Source organism: Xenopus tropicalis, chromosome 7, assembly GCF_000004195.4.
Source record: "Xenopus tropicalis strain Nigerian chromosome 7, UCB_Xtro_10.0, whole genome shotgun sequence".
Classification (NCBI taxonomy): Eukaryota; Metazoa; Chordata; class Amphibia; order Anura; family Pipidae; genus Xenopus; species Xenopus tropicalis.
Genome location: NC_030683.2, coordinates 120,377,621 through 120,399,623, shown reverse-complemented (window position 1 = coordinate 120,399,623; position 22,003 = coordinate 120,377,621). Strand labels below are relative to the sequence as shown.

The following is a 22,003-nucleotide window of genomic DNA, read 5'->3' as shown; positions in this document are numbered from 1 at the left end:
TTTATTTCCATAAATCTGAAAAAACTCAGCTAGGAGGAAAACGTTTTGGGGGGACTGAGGAAGGGCAGCTCATGAATATGAATTATCCTAAGCCTCAATCAAGACTGAATTGAGACCCAGAGATAGCCCTGGCATTTCAAGCATAGTAATGGGCAAATACATGCCCAGTATGTGGCATTGGGCAATGGGCAATGGAAGCTTACAGCAGCCTGTCTGGCATTTATCAGAATATCAAGGCCTGGTCTCCACTAAATGCATCTTTTATATTGGCTGGGGGGAAAGCCCCTTAGTGCACATTCAGACAGTTCTTCTTACCCCAGTCTGGCCGTATAGGGGGCACCATATTCACAGGAGCAGTCACAGGTCTCTGCACTCCAAACAGAAATCACCCCTTCATTAAAGGGACACTAAACCCTGCTGCACAGCGCTGCTCAACCAAAATTTACTCAGCTGTTGCTGGACTACAAATCCCAGAATAATGTAACATATAATGAAGGGTGAGGCATGCTGGGAGCTGTAGTTCAGTAACATCAGGGTTGTATTCTGAAAGCAATATTGCCCAATAAAACTTTCCCCCAAATCCCCACAACCACCAGCTGCATTAAAATGCTAAAAAACCGTACTGCCCAATGGGAAGACATAACTGTTATGACTATTTGAGGTCAAAATATAAAGTAAGGATGAATAAAGAGCAATGCCTATGTGAATCATTTCCCCTTCCCTTTTTCTTATTTCTCTACCCCATTCCATGGAAATAACTAAAATAAAGAATATAAAAAATAAAAATTCAGAAAAAAAGATAACAGGGAGATGCCTGTCATTAAGCTTTTAATCAGCATTCTTATTGGTCAATGTGTTTGCATTTATAATAAATCTTTTGATCAGTAGAATTCTCATTTATGAACAGACCTATTGTCCCAATAGAGCCACATGCAAACGCAGTTTTAAAGGGGATGTAAACCCAACCATAACGCTGTCCCACTGCGCCCCCTAGTGTTGCTATAGAAGTTGTCGAAAAACCTAATTATAGATGCAATAAAATTCCCCACTGAGAATTCTACTGAGCAACCATCTCATTATAAGTGCAAGAGAAGTGACCAATGAGAATGCTGATTCCCAGCACTGTGTCAGGCATCTCCCTGTTACCTTACATATAGAGATAATGATGGCATTTTCCCGTCATTATATGGCACAGGAATCAGACATGGGGATAAAGGGACAGACTTGTTCAGTGCTGGGAAACTGTGCTTATTGCTCCCAACTCCAATTGCAGGAACAGAGAACAGGGAGCCGGATTTACTCACATCAGCTGGGATTCTCATTGGGGGATTTCTTGTATTTTGATGGGGATTTGGGGGAAAGTTTTATTGTGCAATATTGCTTTAAGAATACAGCCCTGATGTTGCTGGACTACAGCTCCCAGCATGCCTCACCCTTCATTATATGTTACATTATTCTGGGATTTGTAGCTCAGTTGAACTTTCTCTCACTGCCGTCTCCTTAATGCTGGAATGTACCATTTGCTTTCTAGGAAGCCAATACCCTTAGCATAGAATGAACTGAATGCTGCACACAAGCAATAAAAATACAGAACAATATTAACAAATAAAAAGCTCAGCAAACCACTTTGCCTTCCCAAACCAACCCACAAATAATCTGCCACTTCTGCAAATTCAAGTCTTAAAATAAATGTGCCGAGCTCAATAACTCAAGTTTGTGGCTATGTCTGTTATAGAACATGTTGGGTGAGAGCCAAGGTTGTGGCAAACTGCCCAAGGGCAAACATGCTGAATGGCTCAAGGTGCAGAATGAGCAATCATTTGATTGGCTCCAGTAAATAGGAGTTTGGCACCCCAGTAAATAGGAGTTTGGCACCCAGTGAATAGGAGTTTGGCACCCAGTGAATAGGAGTTTGGCACCCCAGTAAATAGGAGTTTGGCACCCAGTGAATAGGAGTTTGGCACCCAGTAAATAGGAGTTTGGCACCCAGTAAATAGGAGTTTGGCACCCAGTAAATAGGAGTTTGGCACCCAGTGAATAGGAGTTTGGCACCCAGTGAATAGAAGTTTGGCACCCAGTGAATAGGAGTTTGAAACCCCAGTGAATAGGAGTTTGGCACCCAGTGAATAGGAGTTTGGTACCCAGTAAATAGGAGTTTGGCACCCAGTGAATAGCAGTTTGGCACCCCAGTGAATAGAAGTTTGGCACCTAGTGAATAGGAGTTTGGCACCCCAGTAATTAGCAGTTTGGCACCCCAGTGAATAGAAATTTGGCACCTAGTGAATAGGAGTTTGGCACCCAGTGGATAGGAGTTTGGCACCCCAGTGAATAGAAGTTTGGCACCCAGTGAATAGGAGTTTGGCACCCCAGTAAATAGGAGTTTGACACCCCAGTAAATAGGAGTTTGGCATCCCAGTGAATAGGAGTTTGGCACCCCAGTAAATAGGAGTTTGGCACCCAGTGAATAGGAGTTTGGCACCCAGTGAATAGGAGTTTGGCACCCCAGTAAATAGGAGTTTGGCACCCAGTGAATAGGAGTTTGGCACCCAGTGAATAGGAGTTTGGTACCCAGTAAATAGGAGTTTGGCACCCAGTGAATAGCAGTTTGGCACCCCAGTGAATAGAAGTTTGGCACCTAGTGAATAGGAGTTTGGCACCCCAGTAATTAGCAGTTTGGCACCCCAGTGAATAGAAATTTGGCACCTAGTGAATAGGAGTTTGGCACCCAGTGGATAGGAGTTTGGCACCCCAGTGAATAGAAGTTTGGCACCCAGTGAATAGGAGTTTGGCACCCCAGTAAATAGGAGTTTGACACCCCAGTAAATAGGAGTTTGGCATCCCAGTGAATAGGAGTTTGGCACCCCAGTAAATAGGAGTTTGGCACCCAGTGAATAGGAGTTTGGCACCCAGTGAATAGGAGTTTGGCACCCCAGTAAATAGGAGTTTGGCACCCAGTGAATAGGAGTTTGGCACCCAGTGAATAGGAGTTTGGCACCCAGTGAATAGAAGTTTGGCACCCAGTGAATAGGAGTTTGGCACCCAGTGAATAGGAGTTTGGTACCCAGTAAATAGGAGTTTGGCACCCAGTGAATAGCAGTTTGGCACCCCAGTGAATAGAAGTTTGGCACCTAGTGAATAGGAGTTTGGCACCCCAGTAATTAGCAGTTTGGCACCCCAGTGAATAGAAGTTTGGCACCTAGTGAATAGGAGTTTGGCACCCAGTGAATAGGAGTTTGGCACCCAAGTGAATAGAAGTTTGGCACCCAGTGAATAGGAGTTTGGCACCCCAGTAAATAGGAGTTTGACACCCCAGTAAATAGGAGTTTGGCACCCAGTGAATAGGAGTTTGGAACCCCAGTAAATAGGAGTTTGGCACCCAGTGAATAGGAGTTTGGCACCCCAGTAAATAGGAGTTTGGCACCCCAGTAAATAGGAGTTTGGCACCCAGTGAATAGGAGTTTGGCACCCCAGTGAATAGGAGTTTGGCACCCAGTGAATAGGAGTTTGGTACCCCAGTGAATAGGAGTTTGGCACCCAGTGGATAGGAGTTTGGCACCCCAGTGAATAGGAGTTTGGCACCCAGTGAATAGGAGTTTGGTACCCCAGTGAATAGGAGTTTGGCACCCCAGTGAATAGGAGTTTGGCACCCCAGTGAATAGGAGTTTGACACCCAGTGAATAGGAGTTTGACACCCCAATAAATAGCAGTTTGGCACCCCAGTGAATAGAAGTTTGGCACCCAGTGAATAGGAGTTTGGCACCCCAGTGAAAAGGAGTTTGGCACCCAGTGAATAGGAGTTTGGTACCCAGTGAATAGGAGTTTGGCACCCCAGTAAATAGGAGTTTGGCACCCAGTGAATAGGAGTTTGGTACCCAGTGAATAGGAGTTTGGCACCCCAGTAAATAGGAGTTTGGCACCCCAGTGAGTAGGAGTTTGGCACCCCAGTCAATAGGCGTTTGGCACCCAAGTGAATAGGAGTTTGGCACCCCAGTAAATAGGAGTTTGTCACCCCAATAAATAGGAGTTTGGCACCCCAGTGAATAGGAGTTTGTCACCCCAGTAAATAGGAGTTTGTCACCCCAATAAATAGCAGTTTGGCACCCCAGTGAATAGGAGTTTGGCACCCCAGTGAATAGGAGTTTGGCACCCCAGTAAATAGGAGTTTGGCACCCAAGTGAATAGGAGTTTGGCACCCCAGTAAATAGGAGTTTGGCACCCCAATAAATAGGAGTTTGGCACCCCAATAAATAGCAGTTTGGCACCCCAGTGAATAGGAGTTTGGCATCCCAGTAAATAGAAGTTTGGCACCCCAATGACTAGGAGTTTGTCACCCCAATAAATACGAGTTTGACACCCAAGTAAAAAGGAGTTTAGCACCACAGTGAATATTTTAATCTGACTCCACCTAGTTTATAGGTATCTACCTATTTAAGCCAATATAACATGTGCAGTTTGATTCAAGTTGCAAGACACACATACTGTATATCTATCAAGAGCAACTCATACAGTTCTATACATCCCCCTAAAAGAACTGTCCCAGAAGCCATTTGGAAGTCATTTTCCAACTGAAAAATACTATACATGTAGCCTTCAGTGCTCTTCAATCTTATATAATGAATAAATGGTGGGGGCTTAAACTGCAGGTACCAAAGTGCCAAAGCAGAAGGTTCAATCTAATTGGCAAAAGCACTAGTCAATGTATCAGCCCTTTTCTACATTTACTGTACAACTTTTACACAAGCAGCCAATATCCACTACTGATGATGATGAAACTTTCTGCAAGGGCCTTGTGTGCACTGGGAAGCTGTAGATGGTTACCACATGGTAAGACCACATCTCCTTTCACAAGTGTCCCGCACTCACTGTCCAGCCTTGTTGGTTGTCTAATAGGCCAAAGTGATGAAAGAGGATGGACCAATAAGGGCTTGAACTTGCGTAAACCCTCCAAGGGCCCCATTCTCACGTTTCCAAATCTAGCTGTGGCAATGCAAACATGCGTTTGACTATAACTAAGCCGATGAATATACAACATTCTTTGTAGTCACTGTGCTTTGTGCCATAACCCTATGAGAAGGCACGCTATGGACTATAGAGTATAGAGTATTAATACGGATTTTTAAACAGTGAATCACTTTCATGAGGCTCACAGCTTAACATGGATGTATCATGTAGGCTTGGGCAACAAAACATATGGATACTTGTCCAAGGAGCTGACACTCTATATAAAGTGGTATGACTACATCCCAGAAGCTTACAGTGCATCTGGAACAGATATATAGTGAATAACGTACTCCCTTTTGTAAAATATTAGGATATTATAAGTCACCGAGGAGCTCTATGGCCATATAAAAGCACGAGGCTGAAGGTCAGGTCTTGGAACTCATGAAAGTCTTGGTGAGTCACATGACACAAATGACATCACTAAGCACTGATTATAACTGATGACATCAATGAGCACCATTTATAAGGATATAATTTACAGGATATTCATGGCTCTTGTGTCATTGGAGAGAAGGCCTGGGTGCACACCGCAAAGGAGTAAATCTAGAACGTCATATAAAGCAGGGCACTCAGAGGACTTAATAGTATAGCGAACAAAAATATATAGTTTAGTTGTCATTCCAACGTTTCAGTCAACCTTGGCAAAGGTCTTACGGAAGACTGAAAAGTTGGAATAACAAATAAACTTTATTTCTTTTTCACCCTACTATTTAGTCCTGTGAGGGCCCTACTATATATATATATATTGTCTATGACCAAGGGGGGTGAATGGTTTTCTGGAGGCCAGAAGCAATGGTAGCGTGTGTGTCTCCCTGTGTTTATGTTTGTTGATATATAATAGTAATAGTTAAACCGCACAGTCCCATATGCTGTTTACTATTTATCGGAGGGAATAGTCTGTTACAGAGACACGTTTTCCACTTCTCCATTTGTGTCGGAGTCTCGTGATTTTTCTTGACTGCCCTAGTTCCCTTATTCAGATTTCTTCTTTTAAACATGTTTTCCCCTAATTATAATATCTTTGTGTTTAGGACCCAATGCCTGGAGATATTTCCTATTGTTTGCTATATCAACCTCATTTCCAGTTACTCTGCTTGCTTTGACTTCACCCCGCTTGCTTGCACCTAGAACCTTCTCCACTTGCTGGCACTTAGAACCTTCCCCACTTGCTTGCACCTAGAGCCTTTCCCACTTGCTTGCACCTAGAACCTTCCCCACTTGCTTGCACCTAGAATCTTCCCCACTTGCTTGCACCTAGAACATCCCCCCTTGCTTGCACCTAGAACCTTCACCACTTGCTTTCACCTATAACATCCCCCCTTGATTGCACCTAGAACCTTCCCCACTTGCTTGCACCTAGAAGCTTCCCCACTTGCTTGCACATAGAACCTTCCCCACTTGCTTGCACCTAGAATATTCCCCACTTGCTTTCACCTAGAATCTTCCCCACTTGCTTGCACCTAGAACCTTCCCCACTTGCTTGCACCTAGAATCTTCCCCACTTGCTTGCACCTAGAAGCTTCCCCACTTGCTTGCACCTAGAAGCTTTCCCACTTGCTTGCACCGAGAATCTTCCCCACTTGCTTTCACCTAGAATCTTCCCCACTTGCTTGCACCTAGAACCTTCCCCACTTGCTTGCACCTAGAATCTTCCCAACTTGCTTGCACCTAGAATCTTCCCCACTTGCTTGCACCTAGAAGCTTCCCCACTTGCTTGCACCTAGAACCTTCCCCACTTGCTTGCACCTAGAATCTTCCCCACTTGCTTGCACCTAGAACCTTCCCCACTTGCTTGCACCTAGAATCTTCCCCACTTGCTTGCACCTAGAAGCTTCCCCACTTGCTTGCACCTAGAAGCTTTCCCACTTGCTTGCACCGAGAATCTTCCCCACTTGCTTTCACCTAGAATCTTCCCCACTTGCTTGCACCTAGAACCTTCCCCACTTGCTTGCACCTAGAATCTTCCCAACTTGCTTGCACCTAGAAGCTTCCCCACTTGCTTGCACCTAGAAGCTTCCCCACTTGCTTGCACCTAGAACCTTCCCCACTTGCTTGCACCTAGAATCTTCCCCACTTGCTTGCACCTAGAACCTTCCCCACTTGCTTGCACCTAGAATCTTCCCCACTTGCTTGCACCTAGAACCTTCCCCACTTGCTTGCACCTAGAACCTTCCCCACTTGCTTGCACCTAGAATCTTCCCAACTTGCTTGCACCTAGAAGCTTCCCCACTTGCTTGCACCTAGAAGCTTCCCCACTTGCTTGCACCTAGAAGCTTCCCCACTTGCTTGCACCTAGAATCTTCCCAACTTGCTTGCACCTAGAAGCTTCCCCACTTGCTTGCACCTAGAAGCTTCCCCACTTGCTTGCACCTAGAAGCTTCCCCACTTGCTTTCACCTAGAAGCTTTCCCACTTGCTTGCACCTAGAATCTTCCCCACTTGCTAGCTCCTAGGACCTTCCCCACTTGCTTGCACCTAGAACCTTCCCCACTTGCTAGCTCCTAGGACCTTCCCCACTTGCTTGCACCTAGGACCTTCCCCACTTGCTTGCACCTAGAACCTTCCCCACTTGCTTGCACCTAGAACCTTCTCCACTTGCTTGCACCTAGGACCTTCCCCATTCAAGGAAATATACTTCTTTTTTCACAATTTCTATGATACTAATGAAATATTGATTTTAACTCATCAAGGCTGTGGTTAGGTTAGCACTTCCATATCGGCACATAAGGACAAACATTATGAGCACCGCCAGTATTTGATTTGTGCCCCCCCTGCCCTGCTGATTGTAAGTGTTGCACTTGAACCTAGAAGTGGAATTCTGTTGTTTTGGAAAGTACCAGTTATTTTCCCATCAATCCTTATTATTTTCCTCATTCAGCTAAATATATTTCCAGTCATTTGCTGACTATGGAGTAAATTCATGTGATCTTGTTGGCAACAAGGTTTAATAACTTCTTACTTCCTTATCAGTGTATAATGCAAGGATCTATATTTTTGTAATACAGGTATGGGATCTCTTGTCCAGAAACTCATTATCCAGAAAGCTCCAAATTATGGAAGCCTGTCTCCCATACACTCCTTTTTAATCAAATAATTCAAAATTTTAAAACTGATTCCCTTTTCTCTGTAATAATAAAACAGTACCTGTACTTGATCCCAACTAAGATATAATTACCCCTTATTGGGGGTAGAACAGCCCTATTGGGTTTATTTAATGGTTAAATGATTCCCTTTTCTCTGTAATAATAAAACAGTACCTGTACTTGATCCCAACTAAGATATAATTACCCCTTATTGGGGGCAGAACAGCCCTATTGGGTTTATTTAATGGTTAAATGATTCCCTTTTCTCTGTAATAATAAAACAGTACCTGTACTTGATCCCAACTAAGATATAATTACCCCTTATTGGGGGCAGAACAGCCCTATTGGGTTTATTTAATGGTTAAATGATTCCCTTTTCTCTGTAATAATAAAACAGTACCTGTACTTGATCCCAACTAAGATATAATTACCCCTTATTGGGGGCAGAACAGTCCTATTGGGTTTATTTAATGGTTAAATGATTCCCTTTTCTCTGTAATAATAAAACAGTACCTGTACTTGATCCCAACTAAGATATAATTACCCCTTATTGGGGCAGAACAGCCCTATTGGGTTTATTTAATGGTTAAATGATTCCCTTTTCTCTGTAATAATAAAACAGTACCTGTACTTGATCCCAACTAAGATATAATTACCCCTTATTGGGGGCAGAACAGCCCTATTGGGTTTATTTAATGGTTAAATGATTCCTTTTTCTCTGTAATAATAAAACAGTACCTGTACTTGATCCCAACTAAGATATAATTACCCCTTATTGGGGGCAGAACAGTCCTATTGGGTTTATTTAATGGTTAAATGATTCCCTTTTCTCTGTAATAATAAAACAGTACCTGTACTTGATCCCAACTAAGATATAATTACCCCTTATTGGGGGCAGAACAGTCCTATTGGGTTTATTTAATGGTTAAATGATTCCCTTTTCTCTGTAATAATAAAACAGTACCTGTACTTGATCCCAACTACATTACTTTTTCTCCTCCCGTGACCCTTCCTTTCACGATCTACATCCCATAATCTACAAAACCGGATCCAGATATCCCTTAATCTTAAATTTCTTCTCCATTTCCTCTAACCTAGAAGCCCACTGTTCTTCACAATACCCTGTATCCTACATAGTTGTGATCTAGGGAGGAATTATTTTTATGTGTTAGGGATGATACAAACCCTATAGGTCAGTTCTTTGACCACAGAGATCCATTCGCTGTTCTTTTAACCCTTTCCCCAGGTGGGTTATATGAACATGTTTGTTTTTCATGCCGTTCTTAAGTTCCCATTTTAACCATTGCACAACTGGATGTAGCAATAAGCAAGTGAATGCAGTGTATAGTAAGGGAGGGGGATGGAAAGGCAGGAATTTGCATGAGAAAAACAAAAACATCTCATTTCTGTTTAATTTGAAGCACTTGTATCTCATTATACTAAGTGGTGATTTCTGAAAAAAAAAAATATATGAAAATTCAACTGTTTCAGGGGTTTATTTTTTACATTTGAGTGCTGTGTATAGATTCACATTCGGCTTATAATGCCCTAAACTATGATCCCCGGACATGGTAGAGAGCGGGGAGACGGAGGATCTGTAGTATAAAAGCGCACAGCTTTATGTAGGATGGGCAACAAAGCATTTCTAGTGCAACAGACCCTCATCGTGATTTTCTAGCACTTTTGGCTCTTGTTATACAGATATGGGACCCCTTATCCGGAAACCCGTTAACCAGAACGTTCCAAATTACGGAAAGGCCATCTCCCATAGACTCCATTATAAGCAAATAATTCTAAATAATAAAGTTTTAAAAATGATTTCCTTTTTCTCTGTAATAATAAAACAGTACCTGTACTTGATCCCAACTAAGATATAATTACCCCTTATTGGGGGCAGAACAATCCTATTGGGTTTATTTCATGGTTAAATGATTCCCTTTTCTCTGTAATAATAAAACAGTACCTGTACTTGATCCCAACTAAGATATAATTACCCCTTATTGGGGCAGAACAGCCCTATTGGGTTTATTTCATGGTTAAATGATTCCCTTTTCTCTGTAATAATAAAACAGTACCTGTACTTGATCCCAACTAAGATATAATTACCCCTTATTGGGGCAGAACAGCCCTATTGGGTTTATTTAATGGTTAAATGATTCCCTTTTCTCTGTAATAATAAAACAGTACCTGTACTTGATCCCAACTAAGATATAATTACCCCTTATTGGGGCAGAACAGCCCTATTGGGTTTATTTAATGGTTAAATGATTCCCTTTTCCCTGTAATAATAAAACAGTACCTGTACTTGATCCCAACTAAGATATAATTACCCCTTATTGGGGGCAGAACAGCCCTATTGGGTTTATTTAATGGTTAAATGATTCCCTTTTCTCTGTAATAATAAAACAGTACCTGTACTTGATCCCAACTAAGATATAATTACCCCTTATTGGGGGCAGAACAGCCCTATTGGGTTTATTCAATATTTAAATGATTTTTAGCAGACTTAACATATGGGGATCCAAGTTACAAAAAGATCCCTTATCTGGAAAACCCTAGGTCCCGAGCATTCTGGATAACAGGTCCCATACCTGTACATTGTTCCAGTACATACTAGCCATAAATGTACTGATGTATATGATACTGATTTAATGATATATTGTATATGATTGGTGCCTGTAGGCTGGCCGGGCAATCCCAGTTTATGTACCAAGGATATTTGTTGGTTCAACTGGAAATTTTGAAAAAGTAATCTGGGTGCAAGGTGGTGCATTGGCACCTTCTGTACCAGTCCCGGCAGGGCTCTCCCGCTCAGGGTGCCATCGCCCAAGCAGTCCCATGTTTTCTGCCTAACAGATTATGACGCTATGCCTGTCACCCCTGGGTAGGTATAATATTTTACTCTTTATCCTTTTATACAGAATGTGTTATAGATGTCTATCTTTCCTGTGAACTCATTGCTGCAAATGGGCCAATATCCTCCAGTTTTATTTCTCTTTATCATACTGTTAGTTTCTCTAGAACAGGGATCCCCAACCTTTTATACCCGTGAGCCACATTTAAAATGGAAAAAGTGTTGGGGAGCAACACAAGCATGAAAAAGGTTTCTGGGGGTGCAAATAAGAGCTATAATTGGGTATTTTATAGCCCCTATGTGGACTTGCAGCCTATAGAATGCTCTGTTTGGCATTATACTTGGTCTCCTTACCAGAAATTCAAACATGAGCCCCTGCTTTGAGGCCACGGGGAGCAACATCCAAGGGGTTGGGGAGCAACATGTTACCCCTGAGCCACTGGTTGGGGATCACTGCTTTAGAAGATGAGGAGCCCTATAAATAAATATATATAGACATACAGAGGCCCCTCTCCTCCCATTGCACATATCTGTGGGTTGCCTCGGTGGCATGCTGTCTCTCAATTGCTCCACAGCGTTTCCTGATTGCACAAAGTCCAAATGCTCGGCCTGTGCCGCTCTCACTGACCTTATTTGTTCCGTCGCCAAGTTATATTGAGCTGAGGAACATGTTATCACTTTCTGCCATAACACATAGCGATCACGTGAGTTTCAATCGCAGCAACGGTGAGAGGCAAGAATGTCCTGCCAGCTGGGGGCACATATGGGCAACATTATAAATGTCATTAACGGAAAAACGAATGTACAGTGCAAACAACTTTCCACATATTAGTACATCATCTTAGCTTGCACCAATGCACAATGGGGGTAATAAAACTTCATACAGAAAAAGTCATTAATTGTCGGCATAAAAGCCGCCACCACACGGGTAGTTGATTAATAACAGATAAACAAACAATGTTCTATTGCAAATGAATTCTTTATGGCATGGGTGGCTTTTAATGAAGGCTCTGCAAATCAGCATCAATGAATCTACAAAAGCATGGAGGTATTATACATGAAACTGGCACTAAATTTATATTGTATATGGATATTGGGGTTACTATACATAAAACTGGCGCTGTATTTATCCTGCCATGTATATTGGGGTTACTATACATACAATTGGCGCTGTATTTATCCTGCCATGTGTATTGGGGTTCCTATACATACAATTGGCGCTGCATTTATCCTGCCATGTGTATTGGGGTTCCTATACATACAATTGGCGCTGTATTTATCCTGCCATGTGTATTGGGGTTCCTATACATACAATTGGCGCTGTATTTATCCTGCCATGTGTATTGGGGTTCCTATACATACAATTGGCGCTGTATTTATCCTGCCATGTGTATTGGGGTTCCTATACATACAATTGGCGCTGTATTTATCCTGCCATGTGTATTGGGGTTCCTATACATACAATTGGCGCTGTATTTATCCTGCCATGTGTATTGGGGTTCCTATACATACAATTGGCGCTGTATTTATCCTGCCATGTATATTGGGGTTCCTATACATACAATTGGCGCTGTATTTATCCTGCCATGTATATTGGGGTTCCTATACATACAATTGGCGCTGTATTTATCCTGCCATGTATATTGGGGTTCCTGTACATACAATTGGCGCTGTATTTATCCTGCCATGTATATTGGGGTTCCTGTACATATAATTGGCGCTGTATTTATCCTGCCATGTATATTGGGGTTACTGTACATACAATTGGCGCTGTATTTATCCTGCCATGTATTTTGGGGTTCCTATACATACAATTGGCACTGTATTTATCCTGCCATGTATATTGGGGTTACTATACATACAATTGGCGCTGTATTTATCCTGCCATGTATATTGGGGTTACTGTACATACAATTGGCCCTGTATTTATCCTGCTATGTATATTGGGGTTCCTATACATACAATTGGCGCTGTATTTATCCTGCCATGTATATTGGGGTTACTATACATACAATTGGCGCTGTATTTATCCTGCCATGTATATTGGGGTTCCTATACATACAATTGGCGCTGTATTTATCCTGCCATGTATATTGGGGTTACTATACATACAATTGGCGCTGTATCCTGCCTTTCGTTTTAGGGTTTCCATATATCAAATTGGTGCTGTATTTATCCTGTCTTGTGTTTTTGGGGATACTATACTTGAAATTGGCACTGTATTCATCTTTCCATGTGTATTGAGGTTACTATACATTTAGCACTTTATCTTGCTAGTGTTTTGGGGTTACTATACATGGGATTTGCACTGTATTTATACTACCATGTGTTCTTGGGGCATTGTACTATATTGAATTTCAACTGTTTTTATCTTATAATGTGTCCTGGGATGCAAAACATTGATACTAGATTTGCCACGTGTTCTGTGTGTGTTATATATGAAACTGGAACTATATTTATGCTACAAGGTATTCTGGGGGGGTTGTATTAAATCGACACTGCATCCTGCCATGTGTCGTGGGATATTATACATGGGATAGTATGGAGTAATCTGTGCAGAGGTTTTCCCATCCCCCCATTTTCCCAAGTTTGGATTGGGGGGATTTGTTCACAGAATGTCCCCCGTCCATTCACCTTACTGTACCCACAGTGGGGGTACGATACCAAAACAAGTTGGTTACCTTTTTATGTATTATTGTACCAGGGTCTAAATAATCTCTCTCTCTCTCTCTCACATACAGTATCTTCACAGTTTTGACATAAATAAAATAAAATTCTTTAATCTGAAGTACAGTATTAGGCTGCCATAAAGGGGTTACTGAATAATATACAAAGTCTGAGTTAGTTCTTGTAACTCATAGCAACCAGTTAGAAAGTACCATGTGCTTGAAAGTGTCCGAATGGTAACCATGGGTTATCAGACCTGGAGCAACTTTTTACATTACTGTACATTACCCTCCAGTGATGGCTGCAGTACTCCATTGAAACCCTTTATGGAATGGAACCATGTTCTTCCACCTTGTAAAGTAACTATACGTTTCAAGATACTGTAGAAGCTTACTGCCAGCGGTCAAACACATTTAGGGGCCCTTTGTGGTAAATAAAGAGACTGGGAATTGGATACATATATATGCAGGGTCTCTATTTGTTCCAAGGGATGAACATGGGGCTTAGTCTGTTATTAAAATACAAATACACACCAATGGGCCAATTAGATGAGAAAAGTTTATCTCCTAATTCAATTCCAGAAAATTCTATAAGAAAAACCTATCTCCCTGTTTCTCACATGGAAACTCTAGTGAAGTCTGGGCTGTGGGAAAAACTGGAACTGAATAAGGAGATAAACTTTTCTCATCTAATTGGCCCATTGTGTGTTTGTATTTTAATAACAGACCAAGCACCTAGCCAGTAAAATTTCAGCCAAGGTCGGGGCTGGCATTACATATTTTCCAGCAATGTACATGTTGGTACATTTTTTAAATAACTAGTCTGTCCACCCCTAACATGCCTCAGATCCACTCAAATCTCCCTTCCAGTCCCAGGTTTTGACCGATGGCATCACAACTCAGCCCCTTTACATCACAACCCCACCCCATTGAGTCACAGACCCCACCCCCTTGCAGATCTGTCTCCACCAGTATTATCTGTAGCAAAAGATTGCAACCCTAGAAATACCCATAGGTTCCCCTCTAACCTACACCTGAATGCTTCAGACCCTAACTGGCACATAGTCACCCAGGGTCCTACCGCAAAACACTAACTCCACCAGGAGGCAAAAGACTACTCTTGCTGACTACCCCTAGCTGCCTCTTCTAAACTGAGCAGATACCTCAACTAACAAATTGCAGCCTCCCAACTGGTCTGGGTCTCAAGTCTATTCTGCCTTTAGATCAGGGATGCCCAACCTTTTTTACCCATGAGCCACACTCAAATGTAGAAAGAGTTGAGGAGCAACACAAGCATGAAAAATGTTCTTTAGGGTGCCAAATAAGGGCTGTGATTGGCTATTTGGTAGCCCCTATGTGGAAAGGCAGTCTACAGGAGGTTCTGTTTGGCAGTACACCTGGTTTTTATGCAACCAAAACTTGCTTCCAAGCCAGAAATTCAAAAATAAGCCCCTGCTTTAAGGCCACTGAGAGCAACATCCAAGGGGTTGGGAAGCAACATGTTACCCCTGAGCCACTGGTTGGGGATCACTGCTTTAGATAATAGACCAAAGGAGAAGACCCTGGCTCCTGCACTTCCTTATAAAGGATCCTATAGGGCAGGGGTCCCCAACCTTTCTTACTCGTGAGCCACAGTCAGATGTAAAAAGACTTGGAGAGCAACACAAGCTCCATAAAAGTTCATGGAGGAGCCAAATAAGGGCTGTGATTGGCTATTAGGCAGCCTCTATGCACCCTATCAGCTTACAGGGGCTTTATTTGGTAGGAAATCTTGTTTTTATTCAACCAAAACTTGCCCCCAAGTCAGGAATTCAAAAATAACTCCCTGGTTTGGGGGCACTGAGAGCAACATCCAAGGGGTTGGGGGGCAACATGTTTCCCCTGAGATACTGGTTGGGGATCACTGCTATAGGGCAATTTCTCCAAAGGCCAACCTAGGTTGGTACCACCTGCTGGCTGAACTAAATATTGCCCAGCTATTTTCATTGGAAATAAATCTGTGTTTTACCTCCTTAAAGACACATCAAACAGAATTGCTTCTAGTGAACTGTAACTAACACCTTTTATGCCAAAATCATCTCTACGCCAGTGCTGTATTTTGATTCAGTGCCCCTCCCCCCACATCCCAATTGGCACTTATGCAGAAGGAAGTGGGCAAACCCAATTTGCACATGATGTGAGGGCTGATTTCTCACACAACTTGCAAGCTGTGACGTATGCCAACTTTGCTGAGATTTTTGGATGGAAAAAGCTGCATTATAAGTAAATAATGGTGCTTTATTATCTTTTCTGCACATAGCTAGTGATGAGCGAATCTGTCCCGTTTCGCTTTGCCGAAAAATTTGCGAATCTTTCAAAAGATTCGCGAAACGGCGGAAAATTTGTGAAACGGCGAAAATGTTGCGCGTCAAAAAAAACCTGTCGCCCATGGCTATTCTTTCGTTGCGTGGCTATTATTTTGTCGCCCACAACTATTATTTTGTCACCCGCGGCTATTCTTTTGTCGCGCGGCTATAATCACTACACATAATGTGTTGCACTAGCATTCATAAGGAAGCCTTTAGATGTAAAATAACAAAATGTAAAATTAGCCCTCTAATAGGGATACTTGTTTTTTTTAAAAAACTCCCATTTTCACAAATATACCTGTTTGTATTATTTATTTGTATCTATTCATTTTACCTGATTACAATAACATCATATGGGAATCAGTCTTCCTTATGACCTGCCTAACAAGTTTAAAAAAAATAAAAAAATAGTTGAAGGCCATTTTGAAGGCAAATGTACATAATAAAATAGGTTCATGTTACAAATCTGTTGAATAATACTTGACTTACAAAACCACAATGAAATATCCTAAATGTTGGACAGATGATACCAAATCAAACCTTGTCTTTCAGGATATAGTCAACTTTTTGTTTTCTTCTGTTTCCTTTTAGAACCAGTTAAGTGAAATGAGACTCTTGGGCAGAGAGGGAGCGGGACCTGACATGGCTCTCATTTGTCTTTCCGGGTTCCTCGCTGAATGCACTTTCGAAGGCAGAGAGAATGGACTTGCGCAATGACTCTTTAAAGTCTCTTCCCAAGAAAACATAGAGGAAGGGGTTTAGGCAGCTGTTGAAGAATGCCAAGCTTGTAGCCAAGGGAGTTCCAATCAGAACTGCTGATTTTAATGTCCTGTTATTGGTGTGGTGCATCACCACCTCCAGCACCGAGAGGACATGATATGGAAACCAACAGATGAAGAAGACAACCACCACCGTAGCCATGACTCGAAAAGGCCGGCTGGACCAAGCCATTTGGCTTCTCCTTAGCTTCAGTGCCATCAAGGAGTAGAAGACTACAATAAGGCCAAATGGGAGCAAGAATCCAAAAACAAAACGAACGGCGATGACAACCTGGTGTCTCATCGACCTCAGGGCTATCACCTCCTCATCCACAAAGTCAGTAGAGAAGGCATAGTTGTTGTAGCAATGCGTGACATTGTCTTCAGTATTTCTCTGGGTGTCCCGAAAAGCTATGTAAGGCGAGCAAAGGAAAAGGGCTGCCAGCCATATGAAAAAGGCAACGATGGAAGCCAGTCTGGGTGTCCTGTGGTTCTGGGACCACACGGGTCTTACTACAGATACACAGCGGTCGGCACTGATAACCGTGAGCAGAAATACACTGGCAAACAAGTTAAGGAAGGCGATGGTGCTATTCAGCTTGCACATCAAGGTCCCAAACGGCCAGTGAAAGTCAAGGGCCGTGTATACGACGCTCAACGGCAAGAAGAAGGTGAATATGAAGTCAGCGATGGCGAGGTTTACAAACCACACCGTGTTGACAGTCCTTTTCATTCTAAAACCAGCAATCCAAATGACCAATCCGTTGCCAGTCGTCCCCAGAAGAAATGAGATGCTGTAAATCACAATGGAGAGGAAGTGAAGGGCGGTTTCAAGCTCAGAGGGAATCATATCTGTGAAATCATCCTCCTCGTCCTCCATGTCCCACTGGAGAGTTGGGGTGTTTGAAGAAAATGGGGGAGTGGAGGTGGAGCTTTCCATTTTCCTGCAAAATATTAATACAGTTAGGAATGGAATTAAACATTTTGCTATTGTTTATGACTCAATGATCAAGCTTCCTAGAAGAGCCAACAACAAAAATTATTTTCCATTTGAGACTGAAGCCTAAGGAACGGTATGTAGATGTAACGCTTGTTTGGCTATATTTAGACAAAGCCTAGGCTAGTGTTAGGGTTAGAGCATGGGTTACATGCGACTCTCTTAAACAGGATGGGCCTTCGCTAGGTGGAAGAGACCAGTCGAAACGAGGGTGTAGTGGAACTACAACTCACTGTAGCTGTGTAGTGCAGACTTAGACAAGATGGACGCCAGAAGGTTCTTGCGTTTGAACTATAGTACAAGTTTATTGTCAAAGACAAATGATGATGCAGGGTTAAGTCAAGTATACTCACAATACAGATGGTAAATGATAGTACTCTGAGGACAACAAGAGAGGATGCACACCGGTTTATCCCACCTGCTTTAGAGTCTGGGCAGGGTAAATGCACCTATCAGCTTGGCACCCCATTTGGAAGCAGTTAGGATAGATACCTCAGTCCTCAAGTTGATAACCCCTAGCTTGAGAGTCCTACAGGTGACTAGGGATCAGGGTTTTTTATAACCTGTCTCCTATGTCTACTCCGTGGCCCTACGCTGAGGCAACATTGCCGGATGGAAGGTACTTTCCTTGGTGGAGCCGAAAAGCTGCTCCTGCTTCCTTCCCTCTCTACCTCACTCTCCTAGAAAGTGCTCTTACAAAAGTAACTATCTTACTGGTCCTCTGTCCCTGACTTCACCAGATTGGATGGTAACACTCTGGGGCAATAAGGCTTTTCTGGGGCCTAGTTCTGCTCCCAGGCTCAGTGGACCTGCACCTGAGATACAAAGGCAGCCAAAGAGGAAGCCACACCCTCCTGCTAAACACTATATGAATTTGCAAGGGGTGTGGTCAACCCAAGTAGCCAATAAGGTATAAGTGCATAACTATAAACTAGATACATGGGACTTTGCCCAGTAACAGCAGAAATAAGGGAGTAGTAGGGTTTAAAGCCTTAGGGGCAGATTAACCCTATGGGTCCCTACACATATAAAAGCCATGGCACAGATGTCCCATAAAGACACTCATAAGCTTTATATCAAATTAACTTGCAAACTTTATTCATACGTTGGGACATGGCTTGTATTTTTAGGTGACCGCAAATGTTTAGACTGTAATTCAGGAGAAAAAAGGATTTGTCAGGAAAAACATGGTGAATTCTGCTGATTTTCACACTTTGTGGAATGACCCTAATGCCTGTGAGAGCTGTGCCTGATGCTGATAATGACAAATACAGATAAACTCTGCTCGCTCAGCGGAATCCTGGGCGAATCATAACAAACTGCTGCCCTAACCCCTCGGCAAATAACCGTAACTGCTCTACAGGATCCGACCCATTTATTCAATGAGATTGCCCCACGCTGTACAGAGTATTTATCCACTCTCTCTCCATCTGGGAACCTCTCCAAAATATATAAAAATGAGCAAAACCAAAGGAACAGGGTTGTTTAAAGAAACAGAGGCTGAAATTACGACGTATTTATTTAAATGTTTTATGATTTAACTTTGGTTAGATCATTTTCAATACATAGATATATATAGACAGCTCTTCGAGAATCGACTTGCATTCAACTGAACAGGTATAGGATCCGCTATCCAGAAACCCATTATCCAGAAATCTCTGAATTAAGGAAAGGCCATCTCCCATAGACTCAATTTAAATCAAATAATTTATTTTTTTAATATGATTTCCTTTTCCTGTGTAAAATTAAAGCAGTACCTTGTATATGATAATTCATCCTTATTGGGGGCAGAATGATCCTATTGGGATTATTTAATGGTTAAATGATTTCCTTTTCTCTGTAATAATAAAACAGTACCTGTACTTGATCCCAACTAAGATATAATTACCCCTTATTGGGGGCAGAACAGCCCTATTAGGTTTATTTAATGGTTAAATGATTCCCTTTTCTCTGTAATAATAAAACAGTACCTGTACTTGATCCCAACTAAGATATAATTACCCCTTATTGGGGGCAGAACAGCCCTATTGGGTTTATTTAATGGTTAAATGATTCCCTTTTCTCTGTAATAATAAAACAGTACCTGTACTTGATCCCAACTAAGATATAATTGCCCCTTATTGGGGCAGAACAGCCCTATTGGGTTTATTTAATGGTTAAATGATTCCCTTTTCCCTGTAATAATAAAACAGTACCTGTACTTGATCCCAACTAAGATATAATTACCCCTTATTGGGGGCAGAACAGCCCTATTGGGTTTATTTAATGGTTAAATGATTCCCTTTTCTCTGTAATAATAAAACAGTACCTGTACTTGATCCCAACTAAGATATAATTACCCCTTATTGGGGGCAGAACAGCCCTATTGGGTTTATTTCATGGTTAAATGATTCCCTTTTCTCTGTAATAATAAAACAGTACCTGTACTTGATCCCAACTAAGATATAATTACCCCTTATTGGGGGCAGAACAGCCCTATTGGGTTTATTTAATGGTTAAATGATTCCCTTTTCTCTGTAATAATAAAACAGTACATTGTAATTGATCCCAACTAAGATATAATTACCCCTTATTGGGGGCAGAACAGCCCTATTGGGTTTATTTAATGGTTAAATGATTCCCTTTTCTCTGTAATAATAAAACAGTACCTGTACTTGATCCCAACTAAGATATAATTACCCCTTATTGGGGGCAGAACAGCCCTATTGGGTTTATTTCATGGTTAAATGATTCCCTTTTCTCTGTAATAATAAAACAGTACCTGTACTTGATCCCAACTAAGATATAATTACCCCTTATTGGGGGCAGAACAGCCCTATTGGGTTTATTTCATGGTTAAATGATTCCCTTTTCTCTGTAATAATAAAACAGTACCTGTACTTGATCCCAACTAAGATATAATTACCCCTTATTGGGGGCAGAGCTACAGCACTGCCGGGAGTTGCATTTGAATGACAGTTAAAGGCTGCGGGTTGGCTATTCCTAATGTATATACTGAAAATATCTAACAATGGTTGCTGGGCAGTAGCAACATGGGAAACAGACTCTACAGCTGTAGGGGGCAAGTGGGTATTTTAAGAACCTTCAACTCCCTTGAAATGGTGGAAGGGGCCCTGAAAATATTTTTTTAAGGAGCAGTTACAACCCCAGTCTCAAAATAATAAGTCCTTCCATCTGCACTTACCTTCCCATGATATTGGAACCCAGGGCAAATGCCCTTTCTGCCCTACCATAAAGCAAGTCCTGCTGCTTTGATGGCAAGATGGTTCCTCTCAGCAGCATCCGGACTTAGTGTTAATGTAAAATCTATTCCCTAAAGGTAATTATTGATTTGTTGCAATAAATCTCTGAAGTTGGGACTGCCTTGGATAGAACAATAAAGCAGCTGGAAAAGAAGAATTAGCTCTGTGACTTTAAGAGAACTGCTATTCTATCCATGAAATGTTATTCTATCCCTGCAGAGCATCTCGCCTGAGGATATATTTATATATATATGTGGCCCTAAGAGCTTTGCACATGCAGACTTACCTGCAGCTCGATATCTTCCTCTGCCTCTCGTACTCTTTCCATCTGTGTGTGTCTGAATCACAGGAAAGATCCACAATCCCGATCCCTTTGTGACTCACGTCTGCACTAACTCTTCCCTCTGTAACCCTTTGTGTGGGGCTGGGGAGTCTAGCACTTCTCTCCTTCAGCCAAACAGCTGCTGCTACTCTCAGTCCCTTGTTTAATTCCATTTAGGTACAGGTATGGGACCTGGTATCCAGAATTTAAACATAAATAATTATATCTTAGTTGGGATCAAGTACAGGTACTGTTTTATTATTACAGAGAAAAGGGAATCATTTAACCATGAAATAAACCCAATAGGGCTGTTCTGCCCCAATAAGGGGTAATTATATCTTAGTTGGGATCAAGTACAGGTACTGTTTTATTATTACAGAGAAAAGGGAATCATTTAACCATGAAATAAACCCAATAGGGCTGTTCTGCCCCAATAAGGGGTAATTATATCTTAGTTGGGATCAAGTACAGGTACTGTTTTATTATTACAGAGAAAAGGGAATCATTTAACCATTAAATAAACCCAATAGGATTGTTCTGCCCCCAATAAGGGGTAATTATATCTTAGTTGGGATCAAGTACAGGTACTGTTTTATTATTACAGAGAAAAGGGAATCATTTAACCATTAAATAAACCCAATAGGGCTGTTCTGCCCCCAATAAGGGGTAATTATATCTTAGTTGGGATCAAGTACAGGTACTGTTTTATTATTACAGAGAAAAGGGAATCATT

At 41.9% G+C, this 22,003-nt stretch overlaps 1 protein-coding gene across 1 annotated transcript; it reads right to left on the bottom strand.

Annotated features, from left to right (window-relative positions):
- Nucleotides 1-16,248: 16,248 nt before the first annotated feature.
- On the bottom strand, nucleotides 16,249-21,410 carry LOC100491504 (chemokine-like receptor 1). Its single transcript, XM_031906688.1, has 2 exons — nucleotides 21,235-21,410; nucleotides 16,249-17,653 (listed from the first exon to the last, which is right to left on the bottom strand). The coding sequence occupies exon 2, from the start codon at nucleotides 17,647-17,649 to the stop codon at nucleotides 16,549-16,551; it is 1,101 nt and encodes a 366-aa protein (XP_031762548.1). The 5' UTR covers nucleotides 17,650-17,653; nucleotides 21,235-21,410; the 3' UTR covers nucleotides 16,249-16,548.
- Nucleotides 21,411-22,003: the final 593 nt, after the last annotated feature.